We start from the raw sequence: 16571 nt of genomic DNA on the forward strand, positions 1-16571 counted from the left end.
TGCCACTCCTTCCTCCTCAGGGGGAGGAGGACTCACACACTTCCCCTGCTCCAGCATGGGGTCCCTCCCACGGGAGACAGTCCTCCACAAACTTTTCCAATGTGAGTCCTTCCCACAGGCTGCAGTTCTTCACGAACTGCTCCAGCGTGGGTCCCTTCCATGGGGTGCAGTCCTTCAGGAACAGACTGCTCCAGCATGGGTCCCCCACGGGGCCACAAGTCCTGCCAACAAATCTGCACGAGCGCGGGCTCCTCTCTTCACGCGGCCACAGGTCCTGCCAGGAGCCTGCTCCAGCGCGGGCTTCCCATGGGGCCACAGCCTCCTTCGGGTATCCACCTGCTCCGTCGTGGGGTCTTCCATGTGCTGCAGGGGGACAGCCTGCCTCATCATGTTCTTCACTACAGGCTGCAGGGGAATCTCTGCTCCGGTGCCTGGAGCACCTCCCCCTCCTCCTTCTTCACTGACCTCGGTGTCTGCAGAGTTGTTTCTCTCACATATTCTCACTCCTCTCTCTGGCTACAATTGGTGCTATGTAGTAACTTTTTCCCCCTTCTTAAATATGTTATCACAGAGGCACTACCACCGTCACTGATGGGCTTGGCCTTGGCCAGTGGCGGGTCCATCTTGGAGCCAGCTGGCATTGGCTCTGTAGGACACAGGGGAAGCTTCTAGCAGCTTCTCACAGAAGCCACCCCTGTAGCCCCGCTGCTACCAAAACCTTGCCATGCAAACCCAATACATTCCACTCCGCGCCTCTGCGAATCACATATTTAAGAATTATCATTAAAATCCACATTCACCACACAAACTTCACAAAATTCACAAACTTCACTCACATCAACAAAAAGAATTGCCCACACCAAAATCAAAATAACATCATCACAACACCGAATGGAAGTGGACAATTTACACACAATCCACCCCTTGTCCCTTCACCACAATTACAACAACTGAAATTCCCCATGAGCATTCTGCTCTTCGCTGTCTTCTGCTCTAACATTGTTCAGTCCATGTTTTGTCCGTTACCTCTCATTATCCTTATTACAATCTGTTGATCACTGTGACTATAAACAAAAAGCAGTAGTAATGCGATGCCTTCATTCAGATACTTCTCTTATTTGTTCACTGGTTTTTGACTCTGCTTTGGAGACATCTGTGACATTTTACCAGCCAAAAATGTAGTGATGGATGTGTGAATGAAAAAACAAAACACAAGAACATCTTTGCCTTAAGGAACATCTCTGACTTTGGAGTTGTTGACCCACAGACATCAAAGAGGTGTAGTAATCAGCAGAGAGGAAAATGGTCTAGAAGCCAACAATTGCTATTTCTGTTCTTGGCCCTGCACAGCACTGTCTTGCTGTAGGTGCCTGACCATGTCATTTCACATTTCTGTTTATTTCCTCACTGAGACACTGCTTTTTCTGTTTAAGTGGAAATCGTTGCAGCAGGGATTTGCACTTTGTCCTATGCTGAGTGTGATGGATTCTCTAGAACCTATTGTCTGGGCTAGCTTGCTTCTCCAACTGTCAGCATGTAAAGCAGACATCTATCATCACCCATTAATCATATCTGAGAAAGTAATCATATCCGAGAAAGTTCCTTATGCTTGTTCAAGTTGACAGATGCATTTGTCATTATCATATTGTAAAGCATCTCCCAAGCTTCTCTTTTTGCATGGAAGCTGCCCAAGCATGATTTTTTTTTTTTTCAGGAGGCTTTATCAAAATAGTCTCTGGGTTGGTACTGCCAGCAGAGGTTTTAATAATATTTTCAGTTCTTCAATATGTCATCTCTTTAGTGCATATGCAGTGTAAAAAGCTTTGCACTCAGGAAAGTCTGAACAAAGAAATTCTTTTATTCCATTTAGTTCAATACATAACCTTACACTAACTTGTAAGTTCATTTCTGTACGGTGAGAAAGCTGCTTGAGGATTGTCAGATACCTGTCTCATTCTCCTGCTAATGTGAATAGTTTACACTCAGTCTCTTGTGTCACCAAAAACTTTTTAATGGTCTTTTAAATGTTATTTCTTTATTATGCATAAACTTGTTCAGAAGATCACAGTATATGCTTAATGTACTCTGTACATAAGTTCATTTTGTATAAACTTATTCAGAAGACAAGGTTGCTCTGAAGTACAAGGCTACTTTGAAGTAATTTCGGAAGGTTTATTGAAAGTTACAAACAAAGGGTCTCTGGAGGGGCTTATCAAATGTTTAAGGACCACTTACATTTAGGCCAGTGGAAACTGGAAAATAACCGACCTCTCTAACTCATTTCCAAATTATGAGTGTTTATCTTATAATGTGAAGCTTCCTCAATTGTAGAACAAAATATTTTCAGAAAGAAAGTAATCAGAACTGATATACCTGCTTTAAGTAAGCTTAAATTAGAGGTGATTTCTGGCAAAGCAGCGCATCATAGAACACATCAAAGAAACATATTCCAACATTTTGTTCTTAAGAAGGACTTTGACATTTACAAAAACATTTTCTATTCAAGTTATCAAAACCGTATTGTCGTGGTTTAAGCCCAGCCGGCAACAAAGCACCACGCAGCCACTCGCTTACTCCTCCACCCCGGTGGGATGGTGAGGAGAAAATACAGCAAAAAAAAAAAAAAAAAAACTCGTGGGTCGAGACAAGGACAGGGAGGGATCACTCACCACTTATGGTCACAGGCGAAACAGACTCGATTTTGGGGAAAAATAAACCAGTTTAATTTGTTAACAACCAAATCAGAGTAGAATGATGAGAAACAGAACCATATCTTAAAAACACACCTTCCCCCCACCCCTCCTTACTTCCCGGGCTCAGCTTTGCTCCCGATACCTCTACCTCCTCCCCCACAGCGGCGCAGGGGGCGGGAATGGGGGTTGCGGTCAGTTCATCCCACATTGTCTCTGCCGCTCCTTCCTCCTCAGGGAGAGGACTCCTCACACCTTTCCCCTGCTCCAGCGCGGGGTCCCTCTCACAGGGGTCAGCCCTCCATGAGTTCCTCCAACTCAAGTCCCCTTCCACACACTGCAGCCCTCTGCAAACTGCTCCAGCATGGGCTCTACCACAGAGTTGCGGCCTTTTCCAGGCCCAGCCACCTGCTCTGGTGTGGGGTCCTCCACAGGCTGCAGGGGAATCTCTGCTCTGCCGTTAACCCTCCATGGGCTGCAGGGGAATCTCTGCTCCGGTGCACCTCCTCCCTCCCCTTCTTCACTGACCTCGGTGTGTGCATGGCTGTTTCTCTCAGATCCCACACCTCACTGGAGCTCCTCTTCTTCTGCCATCTTCTTCTTCCTCTCCTGCTCTCTTTACTGTAACAGCGGCTGCTGCTCCTGCTCCTCTTCCTCTTCTTCTTCCTCCACCTTACTCTCACAGCACATCAGGAGTTTTTTTTTCCCTCCCCTTCTTAAATATGCTGTCACAGAGGCACAACCACCGTTGCTGATGGGCTTGGGCTTGGCCTTGGCCAGAGGCGGGTCCAGGTTGGGGCCAGGGAAGCTTCTAGTAGCTTCTCACAGGAGCCACCCCTGTAGCTCGTTCCTTGCTACACGAACCCAGCACATGTATTTTCTTCAGGTACTGATCAATCTACTTCGAAACTGGTGTCTTACACAAGGGATGCTTGTTTCAGTAAAGGCTTCTGTTAACTAGTTGGTTTTTGATCAAGTGGTTTCTACTTGCAGTAATCTGCTCTTCATACTGTGTTTACCACTTACAGCTGAAAACGTATACTTCGTTAAAAACACATGTAATGCAACTACAAACTAAAAAAACCCAGTTATTTGAAACTCCATGTAGCAGGTTTTTTATATACTTCATTTATATAAACTTTCTCAAAGAAATGTATTGTAACTTTTTTGCCACTATTGTGACAGGCTTTATCTAACTAATTTGTAACAAGCATGTTCGATTGTTTTTAGAGGCAGTTTTTACTTTGCTTATCTAGTTGCTAAAACCTAATCTTAGACAAAACACTTGATAAAGACACTTTTTAATTTTTTCAATTAGCATCCAACCCGCTTATTAACTACAGTATAAGAGCTACAGGGCTCTGGGGGGTTTTGGGCACTATCTGCTACTTGTGCTATTTAAAGATATAAACTAAGTAAAACTGAAGGTTACATATGCTCTTTAAAATATGCAGGAAATACTTATTGATCTTTGTCACTGGTTTGTTATCGTTATTATTATTAATCACTTTTACAGCATAAAGAAGGATTTGCTAGTATTCAGCTAATGGAATACTTCCCTCCTGATCAACTTATTGTTGTCATATGTGAAAAACACATTGCATGGTTTCAGTTTGTTGGAAGAAGTTTATAGCATGATTAAACTGAGAGATTCCTTGTAGGTAAACTTTGATGATGGGAACAAATCAGACTGTCATTTTCTATGGTGTGAAGAAATCCTGTATAATGATCCATAGAGGGCAGGTGATTTGGTAGACCCCAAGATAGCAAATACTTTATCCTTTTTAGGATCAACTTGTCAAATTTTGGCACTGATGCTAAATCACTAGTCGTGCTCATGCGTTTACCTTTGGAGGCAGAATACTTCACACCAGGCACCTTCTCTGTAGACTTTAGGATGCTTTCCACGACAAATGCACATATCTTGAAAAGAGTAAGCAAATGGACCACAATATTAAATCAGTATCAAAGTGAGTCCAAACCCTATAAAGGCAACCCTAGGATTTTTTTGAAATCTAGGATTGGTGGAAAGTTCAAATAAAGCTGTAAAGATTGTAACAAATAAAGCTGTAAACAGGAAAAGGACATAGCATTAGCATTACAGATATTCGTTTTTTTCCATCTGACTGTCATAAACTCTGCTTTATCCAGACCGAGTATGAGTCATTTACTTTTCATGCAGGCCCCCACTTTCCTCTGACAGTGACAAAAGGAAATGGGTATAGCCTGTACCTGTTGAGGAGATGTATTATTGGCTGCTATCCATTTATTGATGGCATGGAAATCTATTAACTGTCACCATCCCTCCTAATGGCATCCTATAAAGTATTGTCAAATTGGACCCTGTGGGATTGCCAAGGAAAGTATGAGGACATGGGGGAGAGGAGGACCTGTCCCTTGCAATAATCTTTGCTCTCACAAGTTGCAATGTCAAGTGGCTCTTTTTTCATAAAGTCTATGTCAGAAGCACTTCTGAGTCATTCCTCTTGCATTGATGAGAGGATATGAAATCACACATCATTGCTATGTTTTGGGAAATAGGTTGGAGCGCTTTTCAGGAGATGGCATTCAAGGTAGGTGTTGGGTGAAGGTGGCCCAGGCTGATTTGCCAGTTCGTTCTGTAGAACAGATTTTCTGGTGGAGTTTTATTGCTGAGCCATTTAGCATCCTTCCAGCATTTCACTTCATTTAAACATCCGTGTTTGGAACAGAGACAAACTCCCAAATGAACCTTGTCGGTTACCTAGTGTTAAAAAAACATAAAATAAAGACTCTTACTCTTGCAGCCTTGGCTTCTCAAATGAGTCTGCTTACACTAAGAAAAGAGTTTGTTTTTAAACATGGCATAGAGCAGACTAGACTTGGGTAGATTTTTTTTCCCCCCAACCTTCACTGTAATCTTTTCTTAATGAAAATATATTGATTTGGGAAGAAGGAAACATTTGAGTAGTTGGGTAATTTCACATTTGTTTGTACAAATATTGTGAAGTAGATGTTATTTACCATCTTCCTCAAACATCTGAGAATATCTGATCACTACTGGATCACTCATAGAGAAAGCTTTGCTTCTTCATTTGTGCATTTTTTTTCTAATCAATCCCCTGTTCAGGGCATATGAGCTCTAATCCTAAATTTACCACTGACTTTAGGTCCCTGTGCCATTTCTGTACTGTTTCTTTGATATAGTTTATGCATTGCCTCACTGTGTATATGAATAGAACTAGAGATATTATGACCTAAAAAATTGAGATCATTAGCTGTTAAGATACTTCTGCATTTAAGGGAGTGTAAAATTACTGTTACATCTGTGCATACATTGGTATTTCTAATAAGGTTGCTATTATGTGAACATTATAAATAGTTATTTGTATTTATGTACCTAAAATGCACACATCTACTCCTTATATGCCAAAGTGATTTCAATGCTTTCAGGCTTTGATTGCTGAAGCTGAAAAAATATTGCAACAAATTCTTATTGCAGCACTATTTTTCTGTCAGCAATGTTCATTACCTAGGCACTCTTACCTCAGTTTCTGGTCATTTTGTTAACCATTTGTAACATAATTGTTTGCTTAAATTATACCAGTTAACATTCTAGCCTCACTTTTTTCTGTTTGGGGGAGGCCTGGGGGATGGTTAATTTTAGCCTTTATATTTCTGGTGGCTGCAACACATATGTCCTCTGTCCCTGCGCAACTGGCATGTTTCACTCATTAACTGTTTATTTCAGCTGCACTGTCTGTTTTCTGTGGGAACTGTGAAGATTTGAGATGCTAATGTACTTTGAAAGACAGAAAACAATCTCAGTTATTCCCTTAAGACTGCCAGGCTGGTAGGAAGGCCTTTAATAACCTCAGCTTATGTTTTGTTATATGCTGTTGTTTCAGGTTCAATGGATCCAAAGGATTTTCTGAGGGAAGCGCAAATAATGAAGAACTTGAGACATCCAAAGCTTATACAGCTTTATGCTGTCTGTACTTTGGAGGACCCAATTTATATTATTACTGAGCTGATGAGATATGGAAGTCTTCTAGAATACCTTCAAAGTAAGCAAATGACTATAAACTCATTTCAAGGGGTGCCACAGCTGTCAGTTTAGTAAATACACTAACATAAAAGATAGAAGTACAACACTCTGGTTTAATATAAAAGCTACATTATTTGTTGCGTGTGGGGATGAGAAAAGAGGAAAGAAAGAGGTTTATGAATTTTAGACGTACCAAAGTATTTGAGAGGTAGGAGAGAATCATATTCGCAGTTTGATTCTTGTCTTACAATGACCCACGTTTTTCCACCCAGTTCTATGAGTAGATGGGAACATACACCAACAGAATAAAAATATAAGCATCCACAAGGACAGGTCATCATATTTGACATGAAATAGAGGCACTTCCACAAAATGTACTTAACAGCTTTGAAATCTATTACTAGGCAGGGATAGCCTTTCACTGTGAATTTGTCCCTTGCCTATCGCATCAGGGCTTTTATCTCAGCAGCACTTCAAAGTGCTCTTTTGAAGATGAATAATAATTAAAAATAAAGTTGTACAGCCTGGAACAGACTAGCATAATGATTGCACTTTAAGTTCACCCCTGCTATTGAGAAATGCTTGATTCTAGTGTTGTTACCCATTTCCAGTTCGGCAGATGTCTCTGAGATGCTAAATGGCTCTAAAGCTGTAATGATCTCATGAAGACAAAATGTTCGCTGCGATTGTCTTGCTAAATTTCTTCTCTGTCTCCAGCCCATAAGGCAAAGCCCTGTGAAATACCACAGACAGTATTTACCATGACACATGCCTTCCCCCAGCTTCTCTCTGGAACCATTTTTTAAGTGAGGCTCAGTCCAGGGACAATTACAGATAAAGAAATCTCTAGTAGAGGGACAGCCCCACCAGGAACTGCGCAGAGAGGGGCTGCAACGAGCTTGGGCCAGAGCATCTACAGTTTTGTAGGCATTTAGTCACCAGAGGTAGCAAGGCACAAATTTCCTTTAAATTCTCATCTTTGGTGCCTTTGTGTGCAGATTGCTGCTTATCTGATTGAAAGAGCCTGGAACATCAGGAAATGATTGCTGTGCATGAAAACATTTATTGCACCGGAGAAATAGCTCTGAGAAAGCCAGGATGAGTCACAGCTATTGCAGAGGTGAAAATTGGCCTGTTTGTGCACGGAGTACAACATGTCCAGGACACATCAGCGCTGCAGCCTGTGTGTGGATCAGTTGCCAGCATATGCACAGCAGCTGCCCTTGCTGTGGGCAGCGCATGTATGCAGCCTGATCTTTGCCTAAGCGCTTGCTCCTGTAGCCCTGCATCAGAGAGACTGTGGAAAGTCAGTTGGTTTGCAGGCAGCTGTCAAGATAATTGTAAAAATGGCCAGTTGAAACCCAGCCTAGCGGTATCTCTCCTTGTCTGATGGCCTATGCACAGGGGTCTAAAGAGAACTAAGAGGTGGAGGCAGAGATCCAGGTGCTTTGATAGGTATTGGTCAGAGAAGAGTCATTGCCGTCAGTAAGAGTAATAAGGAAAGAGATTTGAAGCTTGTGTAGAGCTCTGTGATGGGAAGGGATCTGTATTGGCCAGTGGTCAGTGCACAGCTCCTGATAAGCTTTCTTGAGACTCAGCCACTGCAGGAACCAGGAAAACATTTCCAGAAGGCTGCTGTCTCTGCGTGCACTATGGGTAAATATGGCAAACAGTAGCAGAGGGGAAAGTCCAGAGATCATTCTTTGGTTACGTTTCCCCTCCTAGAAATGCATGGTATGTTCTTCCAGCTTTAAAAATCCCTAGTATTTCATGCATAGTGACTATCGCATTCCACCATAACGACAGCTACTTAATAATGATGGGCATGTGAATTCCCTGTGCACTCTGTGAATGTACTTTGGGATACTTTTTGATGAACACTGCTATGCAGAGTTATTGAGCTGCCACCAGTATGAGAAAAATGCAACTGAAAACTTTTCTTTGTTATTGGATGTGAATGAAATTGTCATAAATGTATGAGTGTTTTTATCAATTCCAGTAGACCTGGGGCTTGTTCTGGCAGGGATGCAGTCTTGAAGTTCGGTGAATTATTAGGGAGGCAATGCTCTCAACTGGAGAAAGTGCTGCTTATTTATTTATTTTTTTATTGTCAGGCATCTGTCAATGAGAATATTTTCCTGTCTTTCCTATATGAGATATTGTGATTGATTGCTTAAAACAGGGTGCAGACTCTAAGCCTTCTTTAATATTTTCTCCAATAAATTTTTCATATAAGGGCAATAGTTTTGTCAAAAAATATTAGTAAAAAAGGACATGGAGGTGCTACATTTTCTTTATAGGATAAAGAGTAAGCCATGGGAAGGTTTTATAAATTCACCAGTAGTGCCTGGTTTTGAGTGTGGAAGTTATATTAACTTTGTTTTTTTGTTGTAGTTTTTCCTCCTTTAAAACACTTCAAAACAAACTAAACCACATGTATACCCATATGAATGCAGCTGTAAACTCTTTCAGCCTGCTCTGAACCAGCCAGATGGGAGCTGGCTCTGGTCTGGAAATCTCCATAGTTGTACTAATGGAGTGCCGTGCTTGAACTTGCACGCTTTGGCTGGCCCAACCTGGGATTTTGGAGGTAGACTCAGAAACCTTTATGAGACAAACATACATGATTTGCACTTCAGATCCCAGAGAGACCCGTGCTTTCATCCTCTATCTTTGTGCACACTTTGCAGCTCCTGATCAGCTGAGGCTCCTCCTTACAGCTTTCCCTTCTTTAGCACCAGAACAGCAGTGGTGCAGAAGCAGCTCACAGAAAGAAACCCTCCAAGAAATACTGCAGCAGCCAGGGCAATGGTGGCCTCTTCCCCTCCCTCAGCCCACATGCTAAAGGCAGTAAGTCAGCCTGGTCTGGGATCCCAAACAGGCCCCAATGGAAGAAATAGTCTTTTAGCTGCAGCTCCGCCATTAGAGGTGGATCTCGTCCTTGTCCTGTAACCCAGTGCACCTGTGTGTCCTGCAGGGAATAAGACAGGGAGGGTTTAGCAGCTCTAACTCCTATTCTGCGCTGAAGCAGCTCATTAAACACGAGGCTTGTAAGTCATACTTTTTTCCCGTGACGTTGCCATATTCTGCCTCTTGGAGCAAGCTTGTGTCAGGCCAGCCTGGAGCATCGGCAGAGCGATGATAAACCTGTGCTCAAGTCTGTCTGCATATTTGTCTGCTTTGACCAGGAGGTAGTTCACAGCCTGTGCAGATGAAGGAGCAGTGTGAAAGTGAACATGGAGAGAGGGATTTCAAACTGAGTCACATAAGCTAGTTTCCAAAACCCAGGTACTCATGCAAGGTACTTGTACATATTTAGTTATTTTCTGATTAAATACAGCATAAGCGTCATTTGTGGTTTTATGTCTTTGTCCAGCAAGCTGAATAATAAATGTTGATGTCTGCCAGTTATCAGAACTGAAAAACTTCAGTGTTATATTATTCTGTGGCCTGATGATGGATTTTCTTGATGGTTAAGCCATAGATTTTCACATAGCCTGATTTTTCTCCCTCTCTCTTTTAAAGGTCAAGGCAGCTATTAAACATATGTGTGGGAGAGGAAAAGACTTTCTGAGTCAACAACAGAAGTAAATAATCTTAGTGCTGGATTATCATGACAATGAGTTTAGCCTCAAAAAGGAAGTAGGACAATACACATACAGGGCAAATTTAATAATTTAAAATTCATTTCTTTTACCTATTCATCTCAGAACATCCAGATGAGCAGGAAATTCAAGGCCTGGAGATTGCAGAATAGATTAGTAAACAATGGAATTTCACACTCTTCATAAGGAGTGATTGCAAGGTTAGGTCAGATAAAATGCCAGAACTGGAGCAGGCTATGCAAAACAATGCTAAGACACACTTTCACTACAAATTAATTCAAAATAAGCAACAGAAAACTGCCAGCTACAAATGTTTTATTTCTTTAACACAGAGGCAGTAAGGAAAAGTCACCATCCTCAATGAGAAAGGAGAATTATCAATAAACGTAGCAGCAAACACTCAGCTTTTTGATATTGTTAAGATTCTGAAACAGGTTGAAATTGTTTTGAATATTAGAGGCTACAGAGGTAGGCACTCATGCTTCAGTGCTGCAGCGTTTGAGTTTGGGTGACAGTGATGCTTGAATACGATCTGATTTGGCTTACCTAGATTACCTTGGGGTATGAATTCTTTGCTATGAGGAGCTCAGCTGTTCCCAAAATGCCACAAAGGCCCTGAATTTGAATTCTAATATGTTATACCCCAATGACTTTTTTTTGAGTACATGTCTTACTGGTTTTGGCTGCAGTTTTTCATGGCCTAAGGCTCTTTCCTTCATTTGTGGAGGGAAGTTGCTCTGCTCAAAGTTCTACTACTTTGTTTGAACAGCCGATCTTTGATTGCCAAATCTCTGTTTCTGGGACTTGCTGATCTTGCAGTGGTGGGAACGGCACGCACATTGCTTCAGAAAGTTCTACAAGAGAAGCAGGCAGCTTGAAAGCAGCTCAAGGAGTCCTACTGTTGAGTAGCAGCAACAGAGATAACAGCGTGAAGCAGTCAAGTGGACTGGAAAGTGAAAATGAGAGTTACACTTGACAGCAGATGGTATATTTCCTAGTAAGAATCATTGGAGAACAGGGAACCAGCGTAATTTTGTGCTTTTCCATCTTTAGTCAGTTTTGGCTACACCCAGTGGGTACTGACATTAACTCTTACTCACAGTTTGGAATGGGTTATGCACTTGTCAGAAAGGCAAACATCTGCATTACTATTGGTAGATAAATGCCTTTTTCTTTGGACTGTGTCAGAAGCTCCTTCCAGGCCTCAGTTATCGTGAAACTAGCTACATGATGTTAAGTAGTGTCATTCACTAACCTCTGTCATTTGGTCAGGCTGTTACTTTATTGTATTGCGTGATTATGTTGATTTGTGTTGGCTATTTTAACCTGTCAGCTGTTATGTTATTTATATCTGAATACCGTAAATATTATGTTATCCTTATAATCTTCTTTTTAAACAGAAGATGCAGGCTCCCAAATCCTCCTGCCACATCAAATCGACATGGCTGCTCAGGTGGCTTCCGGGATGGCTTACCTTGAATCTCAGAACTATATCCATCGGGATCTGGCAGCCAGGAATGTTCTCGTTGGTGAACACAGCGTTTACAAAGTGGCAGACTTTGGACTTGCAAGAGTTTTTAAGGTGGGTTGTGAGAGGGTGAATTGGCTCTACTTTAACTCTGGGGAACAAGGTGGAAGAAGTCAACTAAAGGACGAACTGTAGCCTCTGAATTGCTGGGTTCAGGCAAAAGGCATGCCCAGGGAGAAAAGGACCCCTAATGTGTTCACTTGTATCCTCTACCTGCATTATCCCATGCCAAGTTAGAAGCTGGCCTGTGCTTTTCTGTCAGTCTGAAGATGGCATCCCGGTGTCTGCTTCCCACTCAGCCACCAAGGAAAGGAGCCTGGCAAGCAATACCCTTTGCTGCACAACCTTTATCCACAACACTGCCACATGGAGAGAGATCACAGGAATAATGGCAAAATTATATTCCTGAGCTTGTAAGGGAAGGTATATAAAAATGTATTGACAGCTATTCTCTCCTTGTTCACTTCCCCACTGCCTCCATGATGCTTGCGAGTGCAGCTAGTAATCATAAAAGGACCTTATTCCTCTCCACAGCTAACAGCGGAGTTCATAAAGTGAGCTCTCAGAACTCTAAATCTGATGCAGTTTCAAGTTCTTTGCCATTGCACTGTTTTTTTTTCTCTAGCCCTTGAGGACGTGGAATGCCAAGTAACGCTGACCAAGATCACCGTAGGAAAGAGCTGTGGTTTAGAAATGAGATTTCCTACCACTGAAAATTATTTGATCAGAGTTGGAAAGATTTGATTTGCCATATTTTATGGATTTCAATATGTAATCCATAATTTCTGAGGTTTTATTATTGTTTTTATTGATTTATGTTCTTGCACTGAGAAGGAAAAACAGAGAAAAAAGCCCTCTGCTTCTCGTTTGTTTTTTTCTATTCAAGCAGCAGAAATTGAGGTTCATAACAGAGTTGGATTTATTACATACTGAAGTATAGAATAATGGCTTGACAATGGCATCAAGGGACTTTGAAAGTGCTTTTTGCTTAATTTTGGTTCTTCTAGTTATGCATAAGTTCAGATTGCACATTTTTTAACATGAAAAAAAAAATTTTTAAAAGAACAATGCTTACAATGGATATTTCTCCTCTGTCCTCACTAGAGGGGGTAATAATTTACAGCTGTTGACATTTCTTGTTAAAACTGAACTTTACTAAAATACTCTGTCATAGAGTCGTCTTGGCAGACTTAGGAATATTCTGTCTCCTAAGCCAAAGCACTAACATAGTCACATGCAAAGATCCCAAAGCAGTAGGTGTGAGAAATGAAATCTGTATTTCTGTATGCATTAATTAGCATAATGAAATAATTTCTTGTTTCTAGAGATAAGTATTATGGTCAAGATGCCAATTGTATCAGTATGTAGATACAAAACACTAACAACCAGTCTTTTCAAAACTATAGAGTATTACATCTGGGAAACATATATTCTGTATTAGAAACAATCAAACAAACAAAATCTTGTACACATTTGCCTGGATTTGCATGTGAAAAACCTGACCAAGGCTTGGATGTGACTGATGTACACTAAATTACATTTAGGAATTAAAGAGAGAATAAACGTTCACAAAGTTTAGATGTCTGTGCTATAAAACTTCAAGGACATGATTCTACAAATTTGCAAGTAAATAATTCTTCTTTTTCTATGTATCTTTCATCTTCACTTTACATGAATTAATTGGACCCATTGTAAGCTAATATGTTAATTTGAATCACTTGGAGTTTGTTCTTTGGTCCCTACAACCTGCTTAAGTGATTGTTATCAAAGTCAATGGCCCTTCAACATCGCAATAAATCACAGAAGAAAGGTTCCGAAATTCATTAGCTCTTGCTCTTGCCTTCTCTGTTTACTGAAGACCAGACGTGGAGCCATTTGGTCTCTAGTGTCAGCAGGATGCTTACACTGCCACTCCTGACAGACTTTTGAAATCTTGCATGCCAGGTCCAGAATTCACAGTAGCAGGTCATAATTAATCACGAGCCACTCCAACACTGCGTGCTCGCTTGAAATGATAAATGCTTTAGACAAGCCTCCGATGAACGGTAGCATTTCTCAACTGTGAAGCCCAATTCAACAATAGACTTCAGAAGGTGCGTGCTTTAATACCATGAAAGGCAAGTCCTTGGCTAAAAGAGGATAAGATTAAGCACATGCTTAGCTTAGTCAGGTGCTTAAGTGCTTTGCTGAAGCAGATCTGAAATCAGGCTTGCTTCATTTTACCCATGACAGGTAGAAAATGAAAATGTATATGAAGCTAGGCCTGAAACAAAACTCCCAGTGAAATGGACAGCCCCGGAGGCAATCCGCTACAACAAATTCAGCGTTAAGTCAGATGTCTGGTCATTTGGAATACTTCTGTTTGAAATAATCACCTACGGGAAGATGCCTTACGCTGGTAAGTGCTTTTACCTAAGGAATGATGTCTAATGTTTTCTTGCTTTAAGAACAACACACAAAAAAGTTGAATGCCTGTACTACGGGCATGTTAAAGGGTTAAAACTGTAAATACAGAAAGAAGGCTGTTCAGATGAGGCCCGTTTAATGGGTCAGACCTTCTGGCTGCCCCAGGTTCCCTGGAAGCTTTCCAAAGGCTGTGATTAGCAGCCATTCAAGCTTCCCCTCGATGGAGTCAACCTGCATTGCACAGGCACCGAAGCCAACTGGCTATTTCCCTCCAGCATCACATCAAAGATGCCAATTCTTGGAATGTGGAAAAAAGGAAGGTTTTTCTGTCCCCCATGCCGCCCTTGTTTTGTTTTTTTTTTAATTTATTTTTTTGAGGATATCTCATGGAAGAACAGATTGTTATGTGTGAAGTGCTTCACGGGCACTGCAGGAAGAAGGTGTCTGAAAAATGAACCATGGTGTTTTTACCCCCTTCCCTCATATTTGACTATTGCAGTGGAAAGTCTTCATAAAGAGAAGGATCACAAGAATTAGGAATAAAATGTCACCAACCTCAAAAGTAGATTTAATGGTATGAGAGCAGCTATTATTCCTAGCACTGTGAGAAATGCTCAAGGAACTGCGGCTCCAATAACACAAGATATCAGTGAGATGATTGACTGTGACTCATTTTGTGCTGGTGAGGAGAACACAAAGGAAGGACTAAAGCAAAAAAAAGTTATGCTGCATCTGTACAGGCCTGAGGTGGTGGAGTGTTCGCCATAAACTACATTTCACAGGGTCCCAAACTGGTATTTCCTGTAAAAGGAAAAATTGATTTTGCTTTTTGATTCCCACCCTCACCTCCTGTGAAACTGTTCTGAAAAAAAAAAAGAAAACCAAAGCCAAAAATCCTCAACTCTTTCTTATATAAACTATAGGTGTGTGCATATGCACACACACACACACGTATAAGTGATATGTAACACCATGATTCTCGGTATTGTCTGAAAGTATGTTCAGCGTTATCCCTTTGCAAAGGCATAGTTTACCGTAACTTTACAGTAGAAAATGTCCTTTTGCCATGGCTATTTCCTTACTTGGTATTACTTTCAGGAGCTTGTCCTCAGTAATCAGTTAGGAGAAGAGGTTATGTTGATCCATGGTGGCAGCGTACAGAGCAATGTACATGTACATGCACAGAGGAAACACCATTCAGAGATCTAGGGAAAAGAAGTAAAGATTACGCAATTCAGGATTTAATTTAAAGAGTGGAAAATTGAAAGGGAACGGGACAATAGTCTTAATATATAAAAGTATAGCAAAGGTGGGGGAATTGTTTCTTCATGACTTGTGGTGACAGAGCAGACAGGATGTCATTGCATAGCTGCACCAGAGGAAACTTAGGACTGATGTTAGGGAAAACTTTCTAAATGTGAGGAAAATTCAGCAGCAGGACAGATTTTCTTGGGAGATTTTGGAGTCACTGAGACTAGAGGGATTTAGGAACAATTTAAGTGAAAAAGATGTCAGAAAAATTTCAGCAAACCTGGGTGGTGGAGGAGAAGCCTCAGACCCAGACAAACCTGTTTGCTATGCCTCTCGGGTGGCGCAGTCGGGGCAAGGGGGCTGGGAAATGCTGGAGGTGGTTTGGGATCCTCCAGTGACTCCTGTGGCCTGTTGCCATTGAAGGGGGCCTGCTGAGGCCAGCTCTGCCCTCAGCGTCCATGTGTACCTCACAGCGGTGCATCCCGTTGCCTCATCTCAGGCAGAGATAGGGATATGCGGCATTTACTAAGTAGACCCCGAGTAGTCTGATGAACTCCTTTCGGCTTGCAGGTATGCCAGGACACCAGGTGATCCAGATGCTGGACAAGGGGTACAGACTTCCTCAGCCGGAGAACTGCCCGGCGCCTCTCTACCAGCTGATGCTGCAGTGCTGGAGTGCCGAGGCGGGCGAGCGGCCCACCTTCGAGGCCCTCTGCGGGCAGCTGGAGTGCTACTTCGAGACCGATTCCTCTTCCTATGCCCATGCCCAGGCCGTGGTGAAATGAACCCCCAGGCGGGGGGTGAGGGACAGACGCTAGCCAACACGGCTGAACGGGGGGCTGTGAAATCAGCCTAACCTCAGACGTGGAGGTTATCAGGGGGTGCTGAGGAATTCTGGTACGTTTTCATCCCCGCGCTGGTACTCAAAGAAAGACACTTAAAATTTTTTGCTGCTGGCAAGTGTTTTGCAAGACTAAGCATCAGGAAGCTGGAGGGGTGGGGGCTTCTAAAGCATAAAATGTCTTCTATTTATTTTTTAAATAACAGATTGCAAGAATGAACAA

The 16571-nt window shown here is 42.0% G+C and overlaps 1 protein-coding gene across 1 annotated transcript in view; it reads left to right on the forward strand.

Annotated features, from left to right (window-relative positions):
- Positions 1 to 16337, forward strand: part of FRK (fyn related Src family tyrosine kinase) — a 56911-nt gene extending 40574 nt beyond the window's left edge. The window contains exons 6-9 of the mRNA XM_050892977.1: positions 6578 to 6736; positions 11723 to 11904; positions 14083 to 14248; positions 16078 to 16337. Of these exons, the coding sequence (XP_050748934.1) occupies positions 6578 to 6736; positions 11723 to 11904; positions 14083 to 14248; positions 16078 to 16292 (722 nt within the window). The 3' untranslated portion in view covers positions 16293 to 16337. The remainder of the gene's footprint in view (positions 1 to 6577; positions 6737 to 11722; positions 11905 to 14082; positions 14249 to 16077) is intronic.
- Positions 16338 to 16571: the final 234 nt, after the last annotated feature.

The sequence above is a fragment of the Gymnogyps californianus genome, chromosome 3, assembly GCF_018139145.2.
Source record: "Gymnogyps californianus isolate 813 chromosome 3, ASM1813914v2, whole genome shotgun sequence".
In the NCBI taxonomy this organism is placed as follows: domain Eukaryota; kingdom Metazoa; phylum Chordata; class Aves; order Accipitriformes; family Cathartidae; genus Gymnogyps; species Gymnogyps californianus.